General features: G+C 38.4%; 1 protein-coding gene across 4 annotated transcripts in view; it reads left to right on the plus strand.

Annotated features, from left to right (window-relative positions):
• Window positions 1-20,531, plus strand: part of LOC124116109 — a 55,760-nt gene that overhangs the window by 26,446 nt on the left and 8,783 nt on the right. For all 4 annotated transcript variants that reach the window (XM_046477348.2, XM_046477356.2, XM_046477361.2 and 1 more), the window contains exon 2: window positions 17,740-19,888. In XM_046477348.2, coding sequence (XP_046333304.1) covers window positions 17,740-19,888 — 2,149 coding nt within the window. The remainder of the gene's footprint in view (window positions 1-17,739; window positions 19,889-20,531) is intronic.

Here is a 20,531-nt window from a genome sequence, read left to right on the forward strand (position 1 = left end):
ATGGCTATAGATAAGCTTTAGGTTACGTAGTATTGAGGTATTTTGCCCAGGGGTTTGATTTTTATTGGGTATCCACAAGTTTTAGAGGGTATTAACATTTATTTTTATCCACCTGTTTCTTGACATTTGGGTATTTAACTTAAAACCTGTTTCGTAACAAACACTGTTAATCATTAACAATGATTAAAAACTATGTGAATAGTAGTATACCCCTCTTTGGCTGGTTGTAGCTGCCTCTCCAGGAAGCCCCTTTTTGTTTACAAAACCTATCATTGTAAGAAAGACGCTATTGTTTTAATCACCAATCAGCGACTGTTTAAGATACAGCATGTACATTGACTAGGCTTGATGTGCTTTTTAGCTGCCATCTATCCGTATGGTTGTCGCAGAAGCTTTTCTGAATGTATCTAACAGTAAGTGAATTTGTCGATTGGCTGATACACAATTATTTTATCTAACAGTTGTAATCTACACAATCGTTTTATCTAATACTAAATTTTATTTTAATAGAGTATTTATAGTTTTTGTTGCATATTTGATATACTATAATTTCATTTGTCTGTGTATTTCAGTTTATTAAATGCATATTTTACACAATACGCATCTCAAGCTCTGATCGTGCATTTGAATGAAAATAATTTGTCAATAACTGTTTCACTCAGAATGACAGTGAAATGTATGGACTCAGTCCAAAAATATACAGTAGATTTATGACCTTTTTGGTGGTGTGTAGAGACAAAGATGATGTTGCTGGACACCCTGTTTAGTAAACATGGTAAAAGACGCCAGTTTTGTTATTTTCACCTGAATTGTATGATGGTATGCAAGGCTTCTTAAGCAAAGTACTGTTGGAAATGCTAGAAAACTGCTTTTTGCCTGTTAAAAAAGGATATAATTTTTCACAGACTGTTGTTATTGAAATATCAAGTAACTACTGATCGCCCTACCTGTGGTTTGAATTATTTCAGTCACAAGGAGTCCTATCGACAAGTTTACAGGATACAAATTCGACGAAAACAGGAAGTCCAATGATGACAGTCTGAAACTGACTATAGAATTATGCACATGTGACTTCATTATAATGATAATAATGTAGTCTTCATAAAATATCTAATCCACACACAAAAATCATTTTGAGAATATTCTAGATCTTCTAAAATGACAAAGTGACACTGCGTTTGTTTTGTTAACATTGCTCCCATGATGCACTTGCATAGCCATAACCATGGTTCACGATATGGAGTCAAAATGTATAAAATTTCTTTACACTTTTGAGAGATAGAGGGAAAGCATTTATTAATTTAGATAGGGTGAATTACCGAACTGCCCAAGCTATTGGGTTTTCAATTCATACCATCAAGTCTACGGTATGGTAAGCATGGTAAGAAAACAGAACAGGTACAGGGGTGGTCTTAAAAACAAAACTGTGAAGTAAAAGGATATTAGACAGCTTTGATACAGGGTGATTAGGCGTAAAGTGTACAAGTTTTATGAGCAGAAGGTAACCCTTGACTTGAAGTAGAATTTGTGAGGAATTAAAGATACAATAAATGTTTCCCGGACTGCACTAACTATCAGACTATTGCTCTCAAAGAGATGGGATTTCGATACACTGCTCGTGGCGATGACCAAGCACTTTTTGGAGGGAAAAAAATTTCATCTTGTCTATGAGGTCACATTTTCTCCAAACCATTCATAACTATCACAGTCAGGGCATCCAGATCATTTACCTTGATGAATCATTCCACTGACTACATTTGGCTATTGGCAGATGGAAAAAAAACACCCATGGTCCCATCAGGTTAAGGTAATCGTGTCATTGTTTTGCACACTGCAATCCATGACATGGGGCTTATTGATGGATGTGTGCTAGTTTTTGAGGGAAAAAGAAAACTGGTGATTTTCATAAGGAAATTATAGGAGGTGATGTGTTCATAGACTGGTTGAAGCTTCAGCTATTGCCCATTTTAATAGCCAGTGCTATTGTCATGGATAAAGCCATACAGGAATATATGACATTGTCGACTTCAGACCATCTGAAACAAAAGTTCATCTCATGGTGAAAATCTGGTTGAATAAGAAACAAGTATTAATGTACAAGACATACGTGCTGGCAGCACAACACGGTTACGTTGTCTTACGTACGCCAGTCAGACATTGTGAGCTCAACCCTGTTGTGTCTATCTTGGCTAAATGTAAAGGGTTCGTGGCAAGACAAAACACAACATTCAAAAGTACAGATTCATATACGTCATCAGCAGAGATAAATGCTACCTCAAGAAACCATCTGTAGAACAACAAATACTTCTGGATTCCAAAACCGCAACCTTCCAGTACTCATCCCGTTTCATAGCTCTTAACTAGTTCATCATGTTTCCAAGCAAATATAATGCAGTACATATCCTAAATTGCTACCCCATTGACACATGTAAATTAAGTACAATAACAGCAATATTTTGAGACCACCCCTAACTCCGTGACATTTGCACCTGGGATAATGTGCGGGGCGGTGTTAGGTCATCACCTCGGGACAGGTGACTGATATTGTAATTTGATATTTCATTGCTTAGTCTGAATCTGGATAACAGAAACCACATTTTCATCCGCCTAGGTTATTGCCCAGTTTCCAGTTGTGCTGATAAGTAACCTCTGGAGTCTGTAAACCTCCCCGACAAACATTATAGAAACCAGAGGTTCTTAGTATAATCATTAAACTCTGTATATTAGAAAACACTGAGGGTGAAATGTGACCACAAAACAGCGGTAGAAACTAACAGTTTTAGTCCACTAGTCCTTATAATGATAACATATAGCAAACCTCTTAAAAATGGCAAATTTCTACTAGTCCTTATGATACCTTAACTACTTGGCAGTTTGGCAAGAACTACAGGACTAGTGCCAATTTCTATCAATGCAAAAGGCATCATGCCACCATCTATCAGTGGAATCAGGAATTATATGAGTAACTTTAAGCAGTATCAGTGTGAGGGGACTTCGCCACTGCCACATTAACTCACTCATTACTGTTATATAGCAGAGTACTTTATTGTTAAACAATGATTGTAACTGTGTTACACTGTTACTGTTGAGATTCAGTAGAAGTTCAGTGCATTGTATTAGGACAATGATTAGTTGTCAGGAATGTAGTACTATTTGATGTAAGCAGTGGTCAGGAAGTTATATTTTGATGCTTGATTATCAGTAAATTTCCAGAATAGCATGGATGGATGGATGGAAGTCAAGCATTATAGAAACATATGGAATATTCTGTGATGTTCTGTGATATCACGCATGTGGAAAGTGCTGGGAACTGGCTAGACTGTATTAGTGGAGCGGGCATGTTCCTGTCTCACCTCACTTTTTCGTCTGACATTACCATGATTACATGAAGATCACCCTTCGTGTGAAGATCACTTATCATCTCGAATTCCAATCCTAGGCCTATCTCGGAAGCTTGACCACTGTTCTGGATAGGTAACAATATTATCACTGAACTTTTGGATATCACCACTGTCATCATATTTTATATTTGATACTGCCATTGGCTGCCACTCTGTCACATACTACCATTGGCTGCCACTCTGTCACATACTGCCATTGGCTGCCACTCTGTCACATACTGCCATTGGCTGCCACTCTGTCACATACTGCCATTGGCTGCCACTCTGTCACATACTGCCATTGGCTGCCACTCTGTCACATACTGCCATTGTAATTGCTGTGCAGTAATTTGTATTGATTTGTAAACCTTGTTAATTGTGTCATACAATTGTTGATTCTATACCATTTGTTGGTTGGTTGTTGGTTTCACACTAAATCCTTTTACGTACAGATTTGTGGGTTAACATATTGTTTCAATTTGGGAATGAACACGTAACACTACATCCATTATGTCTGTTGTTTGATGCTTCACAGCAGTTAATACAAGTCACTTATGAGGCATCACATCCAGACCATGTGTTTGATTAAATTACTTGATATCTTTACATGTTTGGGTAAGAATTCCTGTGATGAAAGTTAACTTGTTTTCCCATGCTAGGAATTGTGTCTTACAAAGGCTGTGAACTGTAGCCGAGACCCTGGGTTTGCTGGTCATGGGCTAAGGGAACATCAGCTATTATGACCTTCTCAACCCATAACCAGCGATAAGACATACACTGTAGTTGAAAAGGTGAAATTGTAAGGTGTTCATTTTTCTTCTTAAAGCTTCAATGTTTGAATAAAAGGTTCCAGTTGAGTTCATGTCAGAGTCTGAAAGTAGTCAGAGCAGAAGCTGATCAGTTTGTTGAAGCAAGACAAACAGGTGGTGACTGCTATTGAGTACTGACTGCGAGCCTCCAGGAAGAGACACATGGACTTCCCTGACTGATGATGTGGGGCCCTCTCACTGGCTGCTGCAGTCTCAGTCAATACTGTCTCCGATAGCATGCCACACTGCAGCAGCAGCAGCCTGTCATACAATAGTACATCAGTATGTGCCTGGCAGGGGCTGAAGTGCACTTGAAGTGATGATAACATGGTTACAGTTCTACACACTGATGAACAATCTCTCTGCTGTTTTGTCATGGAGGACTGTCTCATCATGTCAAGATGTTACAGCAGCAGCAGCCAGGTGGCTGTGTCATGTGTCCACTGCTAGTGGTATTGTTATCAGTAAGCAACATGCTCACAGGCAGATTGTAGGAGAGACAATGCAAGTAGGGATATTTGTCAAGCTTCACAGGGCACTTTGAAAAGTCTGTCATGTTGTACCTGGGTAGTGAAGATAGCAGTGTCCAAAGGCAAGTATTATCTTACATAGACAATATATTCTTGACATTCACTAATTTTTATGTGAAAAACATCTTTTGATGGATTACTGTTTACATAATTCTGATGAACCAGTACACAATTCACTCTGCAGTTGGACACAACAGTTTGATAATATGCAACATGAAATTAGATGTTGTGTGATCCATGAGTAAATGACAGCTCGTTGGAGGGCTTCATGGCCTCAGTGAGAAATGATCAGTTCCACAGACACCACATGCCATTTTCTCATTTATTCAAGTATTTTTAGTTGATCTTGAACATGTTGAAAGTATGATTCAATGTGATATGTTGATACGATCCATCTTGCATGTAAACTTCAGTTCATTCAGGTTTTGTATCCTGAGATCGGAAATGAATATGATGCTAGCTGTCTGACCTATGTATGCAGCCATCAGTCAGATAGTGCAGTAAGACAGCTATTTTCTGTGCTAGCACGGTGCAGATAAAGCTGGACCACAGTATGGCAGTCCTCAACAGTCACCTTCTCATCTTTGTCCAGACCAGGGTACTCACCCCCAACACATACTGGAAATCCTGAAGGTTTTGCACCATGAAGTAACAGCCAGTGGCTAACAATAGCCTTAACTGAGTCTCGAAAGTTTTGCGATACCCTGTTAAGATTACCAAAATCAAAGCTGCTTTTGCAGGTGTCATAGTTGATAAGTAGGAAGTGTCAGTCACTGATTTGTAAAGTATAGATTGTTGTGTATGTCTGGATTACTCAGTGTTGACGAGATGTGGCAGGATAATGAGCTTAGAGTAGACTCAACTGAACTGAACTTTATTTACACTCAGGCTGCTATCAGCGGCATCAGAGGTACAAAATTATTTCAACAACATAATACATATACATATAAATAGAGGTTATAACGCGAGTGTGTTTGGGGATGGTAAATATCCTGCATTAGGAATAAACATTGTATTTAGCGAGCCTTGGCCATCCCCAAACACACAAGCGTGATAACCTCTTTATCGTATAATGTCATTCTTTAATTCTGTGCTTCAAAAGTGCTTTCCCTCTCTCACAAACATTACCGAAACATTGCAAGTTTTCCTGGAATGCGCGCATTAATATTTATTACCTCACAGGGTAAGTGATGTGTCAGTCGGACAGTGACAGTAGCCAATATAGTTCCAACTGAAATCTGTTTCTTATACAGTGGCGAAGCAACATATACGCAAAACACCAATTGTTTTTATAATTGCCTTTCGCGGCAATCCATCGGTCTGTCTGCTAGAGTCACTGCTCTTTGTCATAGGGAAGCTACTCTAACCCTAGTCTATGAGACGTCACGGCCATGGTCAGACGTTGTTGACAGTCAGTCTGTCCTGTCATAACGTTAAGAAGTGTAGTCAGATGTACACACAGCGAAAAAACCAAACAAGGTAACAATTCAAAACTATTTCGGCCAAATCCAACTATTTTAATTTGTGGAGAAGGTTCTAAGCCGCAGAGGTCAACAAGCACAGATATGGCTACAGATCCCGCTTGGCTAGGCCTCGTGCCCTCGCAAAATTGTTTCGAAATTTATATCACCAAAGTTGCCAAAACTTATAAAATGCCTTAGCTACATCACAACCTTCATTGATGTATTTATTATAATATGTCCTATGTGTAATGGAGCGGTATTAACATAAGCGCTTCGCTTGTTAACCAATCCATTTTCACACTTTTGTGAAAGTAAATATGTTTAAACCATATATACTAGCAGATAGTCCAACACGCTGACACTGATCAGATACAGCTGGAGACAAGGGATTTCCCCTGCTGATACAAGTACAGTGTGGCGTGGTCCCAGTGGTTATAATAGTTTTAGTACTGGTACTGATATGTCAATCTTTTTAAACTGAGGGAGTGTTTTAGTCCCGCATGCATATGCAAATATATGTCTTGATATGAAGAGTGTGTGTGTGTGTGTGTGTGTGTGTGTGTTAAAAAATGACAAATTAAAGAATGTTTTGGCTTCAATTCTTATACAGTAGAACACGGATATAACGAACAAACGGATAAACGAACTGTTAAAAAATCCCCGATTTATCTCCAATATAATATCATATAAGATTTACGTATATAACGAACTCTCTACAGCGAACTAACGGATATAGCGAACTGATATCTGATCACCGACAAGCCCATTTACCACTAATTAGTGACGTGTATAGCGAACTGAGAAATCTCACTCAGTGTCAAGTGTCACTGACAATTGGCTGTATGCAAGCAGCGGCGAATCAATACAATCAGCAGTGACGGATCAACCTTGCTAAACTTGCAATGTGTTAATCTTACCTGTACATGTAATCTTGTCTGTAAAACAAACATTAAACATATAAATTTTACGAGATTGTGTCCAAGTGTCAGTTCACATATGCTATCATGGCCGGCAAAAGTAAGAGGAATTTCATAACAATGTTCGAAAAATGTTATAAGGATAAGTATGATGGGGATAAGTACAGTATTTCATCACTAATGATAAATCTGCATAATATCGTACTGAATTATCAGATTTAACTGTTTCCAATGTGATAACTTGATAGAGTTGGCATATGTGTGAGGGAGGGAAATACATGTTTTTGTTTAATTGTCTGCCGGTGTGGCCACAAAATGGCTCACTTTCACAGAGTGAAGAGGTTTTTGTGCTCAATTTCCTTTGTTCTCAGTCTTTTGTAATATATTTGGTTTTTTTTGTAGAATACATCAAAGTACATTTTTTGCATGAGTTTACATGCATCTACATGCAGCTATGTACAATGATGTAAAGCCTGAGTTCTGCACCTTACAAAGCCCATCCATTACAAAGCGACCGTGACCTGTTGATGAGTGGAGACTCACGTGTGGTGAGGTGTGACATCATCCCATGCAGCACTCAACATCCTGTAACACGTTGGCTGTAGAGTCTGTTAGTCACAACATAATCCAGCTTCCTTTGTTCAAAACATTAAAAGAGTGGGACTTTACAGCAATGCTACCTGATATTGATCAGATTCGAGTATTTTTAATACAGTGGGCAATAGTGAATCAGGGCTAACCATCTGGTGGTGGCTTGTGGCGAACAGTCTGTCACAAGACAGCAATTAAGCGTACAGCTTTGGTGTCATGTTACACAAGGAATTGATTATTTGAATTGGGGAAAGTATGGAAAAGGGGAAGGAAGATGTGACATTGTGTCCAAATGGTTTTTTTAATCAATATATGATTTGACAAGACAAATGTATTTCAACTATTTGTACCTCATTATGATTGCTTGAACAATGTTTCTAAGCACAAGAAAAATCCACAGTAACCACCTGCCTGCTCTAAACAATCAGACAATTGTTAAAGTTTCCCTTCAAAAAAGTAGAACTTGCCTTAGATTAACATATACACGTGTTCTCTGCTCTGATTAACCATTGGAAAAAGATGACAGGGCTCATTTTAGCCGTATAAAACATGCACTTAGTGAGTGAACTGACATGATATTGTATGTCTGGTAGACAAGGAGCTGAAGACGGAACATGACAAGGAAGCGAGCATCGCCTTGCATGTCTGGTAGACAAGGAGCTGAAGACGGAACATGACAAGGAAGCGAACATCACCTTGCATGTCTGGTAGACAAGGAGCTGAAGACGGAACAATACAAGGAAGCAAGCATCACCTTGCATGCCTGGTAGACAAGGAGCTGAAGACGAAACATCACAAGGAAGTGAGCATCACCTTGCATGTCTGGTGGACAAGGAGCTGAAGATGAAACAATACAAGGAAGCGAGCATCACCTTGCATGCCTGGTAGACAAGGAGCTGAAGACGGAACATGACAAGGAAGCGAGCATCACCTTGCATGTCTGGTAGACAAGGAGCTGAAGACGGAACATCACAAGGAAGCGAGCATCACCTTGCATGTCTGGTAGACAAGGAGCTTAAGACGGAGCAATACAAGGAAGTAAGCATCACCTTGCATGCCTGGTAGACAAGCAGATGAAGACGGAGCAATACAAGGAAGTGAGCATCACCTTGCATGCCTGGTAGACAAGGAGCTGAAGACGGAACATCACAAGGAAGCGAGCATCACCTTGCATGTCTGGTAGACAAGGAGCTGAAGACGGAACATGACAAGGAAGCGAATATCACCTTGCATGTCTGGTAGACAAGGAGCTGAAGACGGAACAATACAAGAAGCGAGCATCACCTTGCATGCCTGGTAGACAAGCAGATGAAGACGGAGCAATACAAGGAAGTGAGCATCACCTTGCATGCCTGGTAGACAAGGAGCTGAAGACGGAACATCACAAGGAAGTGAGCATCACCTTGCATGTCTGGTAGACAAGGAGCTGAAGAGTGACATCACAAGGAAGCGGGCATCACCTTGCATGTCTGGTAGTTAAGGAGCTGAAGACGGAACATCACAAGGAAGCGAGCATCACCTTGCATGTCTGGTTGACAAGGAGCTGAAGACGGAACAATACAAGGAAGCAAGCATCACCTTGCATGCCTGGTAGACAAGCAGATGAAGACGGAGCAATACAAGGAAGCGAGCATCACCTTGCATGCCTGGTAGACAAGGAGCTGAAGACGGAACATCACAAGGAAGTGAGCATCACCTTGCATGTCTGGTGGACAAGGAGCTGAAGATGAAACAATACAAGGAAGCGAGCATCACCTTGCATGCCTGGTAGACAAGGAGCTGAAGACGGAACATGACAAGGAAGCGAGCATCACCTTGCATGCCTGGTAGACAAGGAGCTGAAGACAGAACAATACAAGGAAGCGAGCATCACCTTGCATGTCTGGTAGACAAGGAGCTGAAGACGGAACATCACAAGGAAGCGAGCATCACCTTGCATGCCTGGTAGACAAGGAGCTGAAGACGGAACATCACAAGGAAGCGAGCATCACCTTGCATGTCTGGTGGACAAGCAGATGAAGATGGAACATCACAAGGAGATGAACAAGAAAGCAAGAATTATCTTGTCTCATAGACAAACAACATGGACAAGGAGCTGACAAGTCTGCTTGGAGCAGTGATAATGATCTTGACAATGACATTCAAATGTGATTTGAAGTAACTTCATGTATCACTGAACACATGACATTTGGATTTTGAATATGATCAGTGACACAGTGTACCTGCTGGCTTTTGAAACTTCCAGTCCTATTTGACTGGTGACTCTAAAAATTACCAGATGAAAATTACCAGGACTTAATTCATTCATAATCATGTTCAAGGCAGTCTACATTCATAGCTGACAAATGCATGACTACATCCTTGAAGTAACTTAGATGTACACCTCATTCACACAATGTTCAGTCACAATTTCCTCTCTGTTTTTTCTGTTGGGTATTTCACTTTGGTTCTAGACTAAGTCGCTACAAATATGTATTTCACCTCGAAGCAAAGCGAATTGTTGTTTCCTTGCGCTAAAAATAGACATGGGAAAACCTGGTCATGGTAACAGACATGCTGACATTGTTAAAATAAATACTTTTATGAATACCGCTGATGTTTTGTTCAACAATGAAGATTTATAAGGTACTTTATTTGCCTGTCCACAGGGACTGGCAGTCACATGAATTACCAGTCCAAGCATAATTTTATTGGTAAAAGACTGATAATTACAGGTAAATGGGAACACTGATAACAATCATGTCACAGTTGCCATTATTTGCTTCATGTACCAGGAACTACATTAAAAAACATGACACTGATATGGATCTTAGATATATTTTTTCCTAATTTATATACATCTAAAGTTAATAAGTGCCAATATGAGTGTAACCTGATTTTGTCAAGTACAACAAGGTTTCGATGTCCACATACACCAGGTGCAAGCTTTATTTTTTAACATAGATACAGCTACATCTAGGGGGAACAACTTACAATATACTTCTCTATAAAAAATAATGTCCATGTTACGACGTCATCAAGTGCATGTTCGAATCTCCAGTAATTACATCATGATCGAACAATGTTTTATCGTAGAATAAACCATTCTTCATTGTATTTTGCGTTTTTTCATGTAGCTATCTTATATATGTCTAAAACCATACAATCAGTGTATATAGAAACAAAATTAATACTTGTGTTTTAAGCTAACTTGCTATAATGTAAGTATAGAATTATGACATAGAAGAAATACTTCTGTTATACATGAATGACAACTTTTCAGATAAAATGTTTACTAAACCATGTAAACTATCATTGTGTATAATATGTCATATTATGTGTCAACTTTTCACTCTCGCCTCCCATCTGCATCAGCATTAGCATCATAAATGGAATGTGGGGAAAGTCTGTCATCAAAAGGGGTTGGTGGTCTACTAATATGGCCGATTACTACATCTAAACATCTTAACATGTTAAAATCTCACCACTGGATTCTTGGCATTTGATTTAAACATATTATATTGCGGAAAATCAAATGGATTAGGCACAAGTGACACACTTACTAGGCCTTCTACATACATTTCATTAGATAGTGCAGAATATATGTACAGTGCATAGGAATTATATACAAGTAATGAGAATATATAATCACAGACACACACACACACACACACACACACACACAGACATATATACATGAGATACATTTATATTTATTGATATATAATGGTACGTTTGTGAAAGATATTTGATATATTTATATAATATCACGGTAGTTAATATACAAATTGACATTTTAAATTTATGTGAAGGGCAGGAAATATAGCACATAACTAAGCTGTGATAATTACAATAATTGCTATTGTTTTACATAAAAATGAAATAAAATATAACTAAGACTTTTTGTACTGAAACAAGCTTGTACAGTATTAAATGTGCAAGTCACATGTAAAACAAGATAATTTAGAAGTAGCTGGTGATAAATATAATTCTTGTTTCATTAAAATAAATTTAGAATCTGTTTGTTTCTACTATAAATTGATGGATATATTTAAAAATTGAATTATTTTGTTCCTTGGATAGATTTTTGTTTCCACTAAGAATTCCTAATGTTGATATACAAATATTGTCTTATTAAAGTATATTTTTTACATTCAAGAAAATAGTGAAAAGCGTTTTCACATTGGGAACTGCAAGAGCAAGAAATTGTGTTAAACAAATTTACCCTAAATAAATCATCATTTAGATTGCTACGTCTATGTAATGTGTGTATGATAACAATTTCACACTTTCCATAACTGAAATGATATGGAGATTTAATGACATTTGGATAAATTTTTGTTATCCAAATCAGCTACAGAGATACTATTTCTACATTTTCATTTTGTGAATTCCACGGTCCAAGTTAAAATTAAATACTTTCTGAAACATACTTGTTCTGGCAAAGGTACAGTCATGTTCTGTTTGTTACATAGGTTATAATTTGAAGCAGCTGATCTATTGTGGGGTAACAAATTCTTAGATATGAGGGACATTCGTTCATTATTATTTTGTGCACTGTCGTAAGTTTTTTACTTTTTCGTCACTCATTCAGTGGTAGTCAGCCGGTTTCAAAATATAAACTTTCTCGCGAGGAAAACTTGGTCAAAGCTGTAACAATTCTGGCAGCATCAAGCTGTATTAATTTCAGTTTATTTTCATTATAGGCAGAACAATTTTCCCATACTTCCGATGAGTATTCCAGAATATTATCATGTTATATATTAGATTATATCTACAGTAAACTACGGTGATAACGAACGCAAAGGGACCACAAATTTTAGTTTGTTATATAACTTATAACCGTAGTTTGTTGTAAGCATATACATCATATATACAGCAAAAGGCTGGGACCAAAAAAACCAGTTTGTTATATCCGCCAGTTCGTTATAAGCATATTTGTTATAAACGTAGTTTACTGTATTTAAATTATATTTAAGTTTACGCATAGCTGAAACCATTTTCATTGTTGACCTAGCAGCACTTGAAACATGTGCCGTCCATTTGGTATCTTGAGATAAAGTGACCCCCAGGTGTTTGTGAGTTTCTACATGTTAATTGGCACTCTAAGCATAACAAATAGTTGGATAATCCCACACCTGTGTGTGACTAAAAAGCACATATTAAAGTTTACAAGCCATGTGCTTGCCCACTGATGAAGGGAGAGAAGGTCTTGATATAGTCCGTCTTCATTCACGACCATATCAATAGATGAAGTTCCTATACATGTAACGTGGGCTAATAAGCTAGTAATATTTTGAAGCTGGTCAGTAATATCATTTATGTAAACTAGAAATAGGAACGGCCTCAGTAAAGAGCCCTGTGGGACCCCTGCTGTGGTGAATTTTTTACTTGATAAACTACCATTAATAAATACTCTTTGGCAACGAGCTGACAGATAACTGTGACACCAAGCTAATAATTTACCAGTTATACCATATTGTTGAAGCTTATGCAATATACCTTTGTGCCATACCCTGTCGAATGCCTAAGAAATATCACAGAATATCATACAAAAATATTTTTGATCATCATGCAAATTACTAATGTGATGACAAGTTTCAATTAGTTGATATGTCAATCTCATTAAAATCAGACCTTAGTTCTCGCTACCGCTAAACAAAGTTCTGAAGACATCCCATTAGGGGTCACGTCAGAACGACCTTTCATCCGACCAATGAGAGCGTCGCTTACCAGATAATGAAAGTGACAGTCGGAATGTGATTTCTAATCATACAACCTCGAAAACTTTAACATGGGGTATTCCGAACGATAGTTACAGGTTTAACGACTGAATCCATACAATCTAGACCATCTATTAGCCATTCCAGAATGTTCTTTTGTTTAGGTTTCAAATTTGTAATCGAGAATTTGTCAAAATATGTTTCGAAGCGTAGTCGCCAATTTGAAATTAGTGCCGTAAAGCACGAGAAAGCTGCCTTCTGATTGGTCATTCTATTGGTCGGTCAAAGTTCGCACAAGGTCGGTCTCACATGACCCGTAATGGGATGTCCTCAGATCTTTGTTTAGCGGTAGCCAGAACTAAGGTCTGATTTTAATGAGATTGGTTGATACGTAGTACAATTGTTTGGCATGAATCCCGATTGATATTTGGAGAGTAGTTTATTCTCCAGAAAATAATTATACATTCTTTTAAAAATAAGTCTTTCAAATAATTTCCCAAGACAAGATAACAGTGAAGTAGGCCTGTAGTTGGAAGGGTGGGATTTATCTCCCTTTTTGTACAAAGGCATTACATTAGCTAGTTTCCACTGTGATGGGAATGTGCTTTGTTCAAGAGATGAATTGAATAACATTCGTAAAGGATTGGCTTTGAATAGGGATATATTTTTTAGTAATCTGTGGTTTAGTACCCGGTAATCCACTTGCTTTATTTACTGGTAAGGATTTTATGAGATCTGTTATTTATTGATTTGCTATAATGGTATAATCCTATTCGTGATCACATGGTGGTAGTGAGACGCCTTCATCATCAACATTGGAAACTGATGCAAAATAATCGTTGAGAGCTTCAGCTTTATCAAAATCAGAAAATCTTTATTTGTGTAGATAATAATTCATCTAAGTTCAGATAAAAGTTTTCCTTGACAGCTTTCTTCAAATTATTTACTTTATTTCTATATTTAGATAAATCGTGTTTATTGCATGTTCATCTAGTTTTTTTCTCAGTCGATCTTTTATTCTTATTTCTCTCTGTAGTTCACTTTCAAACCATGCTTTATCTTTTGACCTTATTGTAACAGCACAGTACGCATAAGCTTATATAGTTTTTAAATGTGGACAGAAAAATATCACATATTACATTAATAGACTCGCAGCTATTAAACATGTGCATCGAAATAGTTGATTCAATCAATCACAGGAGTCCGTATCTAAAAATAGACGCCCTCATGCATATTCATGACCATCTCCACACGCAAGCCCGAAGGGCTTCGGGCTCGCATGTGGAGATGGTCTGTGAATCAATTCATTTAACTTAGCATGGTCACCATTTTTATGAATCAGAAGCTTTCTTACATAGGTTTTTTTATGTCAATGCAGTTCACTAGCAAAACAATAACCCCCTTGTGGTCACTTATATCCGTGCTGAAGTCGACAACACTTGACTCTATACAATTACAATCGTCACTGATAACAATAGGGTCAAGCAGAGTTTGTGAATACTGAGTGACGCGTGTCGGCTCCTTAATTACATTACGTTAACTCTTCCTAACTAAAATATCGTGCAGATGGTGAAGGTTGCATTTGAGTAAATCTTTCTTAAAATCACCAAGTAAGGCATATAATCTAGTGAAGTTTCAAGTGGGTGTTCTAGTTGATTCCAATACAGGGGTGTTAAATGGTCTGTACCACGCACATAATAATAGTCTCTTCTGAGGCAAAAAAAACCTCAAACACATATTTACATAATTGTATGATTCTAAATCTTCCCTACGTTTAACATACAACAATGTCAAGAAATATATGATAATACCACCACCAAAACAGTTCCTAACCCTCCTATAAGGAGAATGATAAAGGTCTATTTTCAGGTCATTTGTGTTTACAGAATCATCAAGGTTAGCATGGTTAGGCGTGTCTCTGTAAAACATACTATGTCATATTCAGAGATTTGCTCAGAAATACGATGTGGTTCAGATTGTAGACTCCTTACATTTAAAAGATATGGTTCCACAACACATGCTGGCTTGAATTGCATATGTCGATATGTTATTAAAACCATTACATATATCTTTTCCCCACTTATTGTTATACTTATAGATAAGTTAAAAAAAACGTAGATTCTAAAATATGATTAATACCCAGTAACCAAAAAACTGGCCATTTGTTTGACTTTACAAAGTCAGGATTTACTATGATGTTATGAGCTTGATTGTTACAATATATATGTCTTATTGGTAGTTTACAACATATACTTGCTGATAACTATTTAGAGAAAGTGTGCAAAAATTCCCCATAGTTGTATGGTATTGTAAAGATCTCAAGGTTGCCATGGTTGCAGGTGTTCTCACTTACAAATGCTCATTACTAGAATACATTGTATCAAGAGGTAGTCAGTTTGGAATAAGATGTACTTCCTGTCCATGTCTAATTCCCACTACATGCCTGTAGTTGTGTTGGCACTGTGTGCTGGAGTCCACGTCCTTACATCTGTAGGAGTGGAGTGGTAATGAACAAACTTACCGATAGTTCCAATGTGGATAAAATGGTTTTGTGTATTAGTTAATGGACATTTATATACCCCTTTTTTCTGTAAACAAAAATCTGTCCCTGTAATATTCACATATAGTTGGCGCCTTGTCTGTCCGTCTGGCCGTTTGTCTGGCCGTCAGTCCGAAATCATTTCCTTTCCAGAGCATAACTAAAAAAACCTTCAATATTTTTCAACAAAACTTTGCAGGTATATCAAACAGATCCTGAAGGTTACACACAACCAAATGTTTTCCCATAGACTTCTATAGTAACGTTATGATTTTTTTTTAAATAACTAAGCATTCAACAGCTATTACCTGTACGTGTGTGCACAGTTTGGCCTTAGAGCAGCAATAAAAAAAATAAAAATGACTAGCTTAGCCAGCTCCTTTTCCGAGTACCGGAAGCTAAACACACCACCCCCAGTTTCGCACCAAATGTCACCTACTTGAAAATAGCTGTGGTCACATTCAGCATAAGTCATCATGTTGAAAAAGACAGTACTAAATATAGAAAAACATGGTCAGTTTTAATAACTGGATGGATGTACATTTGAAAGACATAAAAATCTTACAGAATATCCTCCAATCACAGCCTGCAGATATCTCTCGATCTGCACTGAAGGCTCCCTACGAAAACCGCACTCTCCAAACTGGTACTGATTTGGTGTAGTAGAACCTGAAGTGGTGCCATTTGCTATTCACAGATTTGGGGCATGGAAACAATTTGGACTTAGTCTCTAAAAGTGGGATGGATTTCGTTTCCAGAGCACAACTCATAAATCGTTCAATATCTTTTAGCAATGCGTGACAGATATTTCAAACAGATCCTGAAGTGGTGCCTTTAGCTATTTTTGGATATTTGGCATTTTCATTTTTCCCGATTTCCATATAGTCAATTTGGACTTAGTCTAGAAAAAGGGTGGAGGTAGGTGTCAAAAACCTGGTTCATGTATTAACCAAGGGCTGAAGTGGTGCCTTTGCTATTTAGGGATTTTTCAAAATTTGTTTTTTCCCTTTGGTGTTCCCCTGGAAAGAAACTACTCTTAACTGAAACAGAGGTAGGTATCATTTCTGGAGCAGAACTAAAAAAAACTATTCAACAATTTCATCCAAACTTGGTATATGTATTAATCAAGGGCTGAAGTGGTGCCTTTTGCTATTTAGGAATTTTGAAAAATTGTGAATTTTCCCTGTTTTAATCAATTCTTGGCAACAATTTTGACTTTGACATCTGTTCATGTTTCTTGAAACTGTGCACACACAATGACCAGGGTGCCATTGTACAAAGAGCTCTTAGCACTGAGGTGATCGTAACTCCCATATCTTAACATAGACTTATGACAGTTGTAGCGCTAAGGTTGTTTTGTACAATGGCACCCAGGTTGCCAAACGTTGCCGTTTGCTATTTAGAGGTGTTTAGATTTTTTTCTTTTTTCGTTTCAGTGGCAACAAGTTTCACTTTGACTCTGTTCATAGTGATGTGTACCTCATATAGAAATACAAAGTTCAGAATCCCAATTTCATGGTATTGTTTTGATAGCTCAAAACTACTCTTGTATACGGACAGATAGATTGGATAGAAATTCTCTCATCAATTTGGTCATAAAGTAAAAGTCTTTCAAATTTGTGGGGGCGGGGGGGATTTTTCATCTTCTGAAAGTTTAAGAAAGTAAAATTATCTGTAACACATTGTAAGAATTATCAGTGTTAGTAAAGACATGGTTAACCAGGATGAGAGGTATCCTATACAGGCCGGGTTTGTCTCAGGGTTTCATTCACTATGTTATTTTCAACTGTCCCTTTTATTTTTTCCAGAAAAAAGAAAATGAACTAAATCCTACAGAGCCATCCACTTCCAAGTCTTGCAAGGGTCCAAACAGTATGACCTGCCTGAGAGAACAGATTGCAATTCCGCCAGTAAAACACAAGTATGATAACAAAAAATCTTGGTCTCAAAACAAAAAGGAAAAGGAAGATCGTAAGTGCTTACCTCCAGCTTGCAAACGTGCCAGGCTGAATCTGCCTGAGTTGGCACCAAAATGCAGCAGCAGCAAGCTGAGGAGGACAATCACCGTCACAGACGATGAAGATGAATTCTCAGATGACCTTCCTGACCTTGATCTGAGACAGAAAACTCCTGAGCATCATCCAGCCTATCCCCCAAACCCTACAGTGACTTCGTCCCCCATTGTCTTGTCATCAGATGATGATGTAGCCAACACGAGGCTTGGCATTTTTGCATCACTTTCAGCCACTCCAGATGAGACAATGGCTAAACCTGAAGTGCCAAGTCTTGATAAAGGTGTTAATGATAAGAAAGAAACTGGTATGAAGAAAAGGCTGCTATTAACAGACTCTGCTAGAACTAAAATGGCAGCTATTTTTGGCAATGTTCTCAAGCAAAATAAGACGGTAGGTGGAAGGCCACAGTCACCATCAGAATTTTCGGATGTATCGAGTAGCAGCAGTAAACCCTCCTCCACTGGCAGCAGACATTTCATGGATGCAGTCTTTCAGCCTAATGAGAATGCTCGAGCTGCATCACCAGTGCCAAGTTTATCTGATGTCTCTGACTCATCACAGATAGAAATTGATGAAAGTGACAGTGATGATGATGATGATGATGATGATGATGATGAATACCAGCCTGACTCTGATAACACGGATTGTGAGATTCTAAATCCTGTCAATCGATGCCCTTCAAAGAGCTTTAAACACCCTACTCAAATTTCAGGTCCAAAGAAGACAAGAACGGTCAGTGTCACTAATAGTTCATCCCACAGTGTTCCTCGCTTAGACATTCGTAAATTCTTTCCCTCCAAGCCATCTAATTCCTATGAAAAAGTAAGCCTTGAAGGTCGCTCAAGTCGTTTGATATCTTATCATAGTCAGTATGTTACTGAAGAAGACGAACTTGCAGCATCTTTGACTCACTTGCATGTGAATACAGTTGAGGCAGCCTTAGAAGAAGGAGAGAAGTTCCTGGAGTATGGGCTTGACCTGGTCAGTGACTTCTCCTCAAGGTTAAAGCCAACAGATGAAATTGTGTCTGAAATCATTGAAAAAAGTCTCTTAGGTACGAGTTGCATCAGAGTATCGTACAAGACATTCAAACTGCTGAGTCAAGTGTGGCAAAAGTACCCGAGCTGCATTCACATAGACTGGCTTCTCTTCACTCGTGTGATGGGCAACCTCTCCCTTGAAAAGGGGATGTATGTGATTCCCACAGAGTCTATAGTGAAGGGAAGTCTCTACCTCCAGCTGGTTATCCAGGCTCTGGAAACAGATCTCTACAAAAGGAACCTGCATAATCTTGCAGAAATACGTAGAGCTCTTGCTTACCAGTATTTGTCAGTTGACATGTCGTACACCAATTTAAAGCAGATTGTTAACTGGGTTGGCAGCATAATTACATCTGAGTACAAAGATGTTAGTAATCCTAGACTAGTGGAGAAGCCAGACAGGTCAGACAAGGGAAATCAGTCTAAACACACGTGGTCATGTGTTGATGGGGGATGTGTTCCCAAGGTACTACCTAATCTACAGAAGCTGCTGCACTTAGGCATCCAGGTGTCCAGGAACTGTGTGGATGCTGCCAAGCGGATCTCTTGTGAATTAGTCAGGACATACATCTACTTGTCTGACATTCGATGTAAGAAGTTGTTCCTACAGACACTGTCATCAGATCTCTTGCGCTTCAAGGTGACACAGAGGTTGCTGGAGGATCAGTGTGATGGAACCAGTCTGTGCTGTGAGGATTTCCCTGTATCACTGAAGCAAGTTGTAGAGGCCTACTACCAAGCTTCCCCTCCCCGAAGTCTAGTCACCCCACCCCAGTCCCCATCAGATGATGAGGGGGCAGGGGCTCGTGGTGCAGGGATCCAACAGTACTCCACTGCAAGCTGTGAGGAACTGGCCATGTTGGTGTATGTTAATACACAGAGCTATCTGCAGTGTGCGCAAAGTAAGTTCATGATAACACAACATTTAAAAAAGTAAGTTACAATTGATGACGTTTTCAGATAGTGTCAGAAGTATATCTTTCCTGTGCTCTTTTCAAATAATTAACAATGATAAATTATTTGGTTTGTTGTTTTACGCTGCACTCAGCAATATTGCAGCTATATGACGGTGGTCTTTAAATAATCGAGTCTGGACCAGACAATCCAGTGATTGACATCATGAACATCGATCCACGCAATTGGGATCGATGACATGCATCAACCAAGTCAGCTAGCCTGACCACCCGGTCACCTTTTACAACAAGCACAGTCGCCTTTTCTACCCCAGATCTTCACGGGTCTGATAAGATGTTCATGTATTATGTTGTCCAATTGCAATGTCTAATGCATGGATTAATTTCACTATTTAGAAATGGTCTAGCAATAAGCATAAGTGTAAGTTTCAACACTTTTTTTTTCTTCTTTTTTTTGCCAACTACAGAAGCTTTGGTAGACTTTTCAGGTGTCCCTCAATGGCACAACTTCAATTCATCGAACATTTTGTTAGCAAAGTTAATATTTGATTTGGACATATGGACTGTTAAGTATAAAAGAATAATAAGTCATTTTCTGAATATTGCAAAGTCTGATCGGCCATTGATATAA

This window comes from Haliotis rufescens, unplaced genomic scaffold (assembly GCF_023055435.1).
Source record: "Haliotis rufescens isolate VD_foot unplaced genomic scaffold, xgHalRufe1.0.p SCAF_12, whole genome shotgun sequence".
NCBI lineage: Eukaryota > Metazoa > Mollusca > Gastropoda > Lepetellida > Haliotidae > Haliotis > Haliotis rufescens.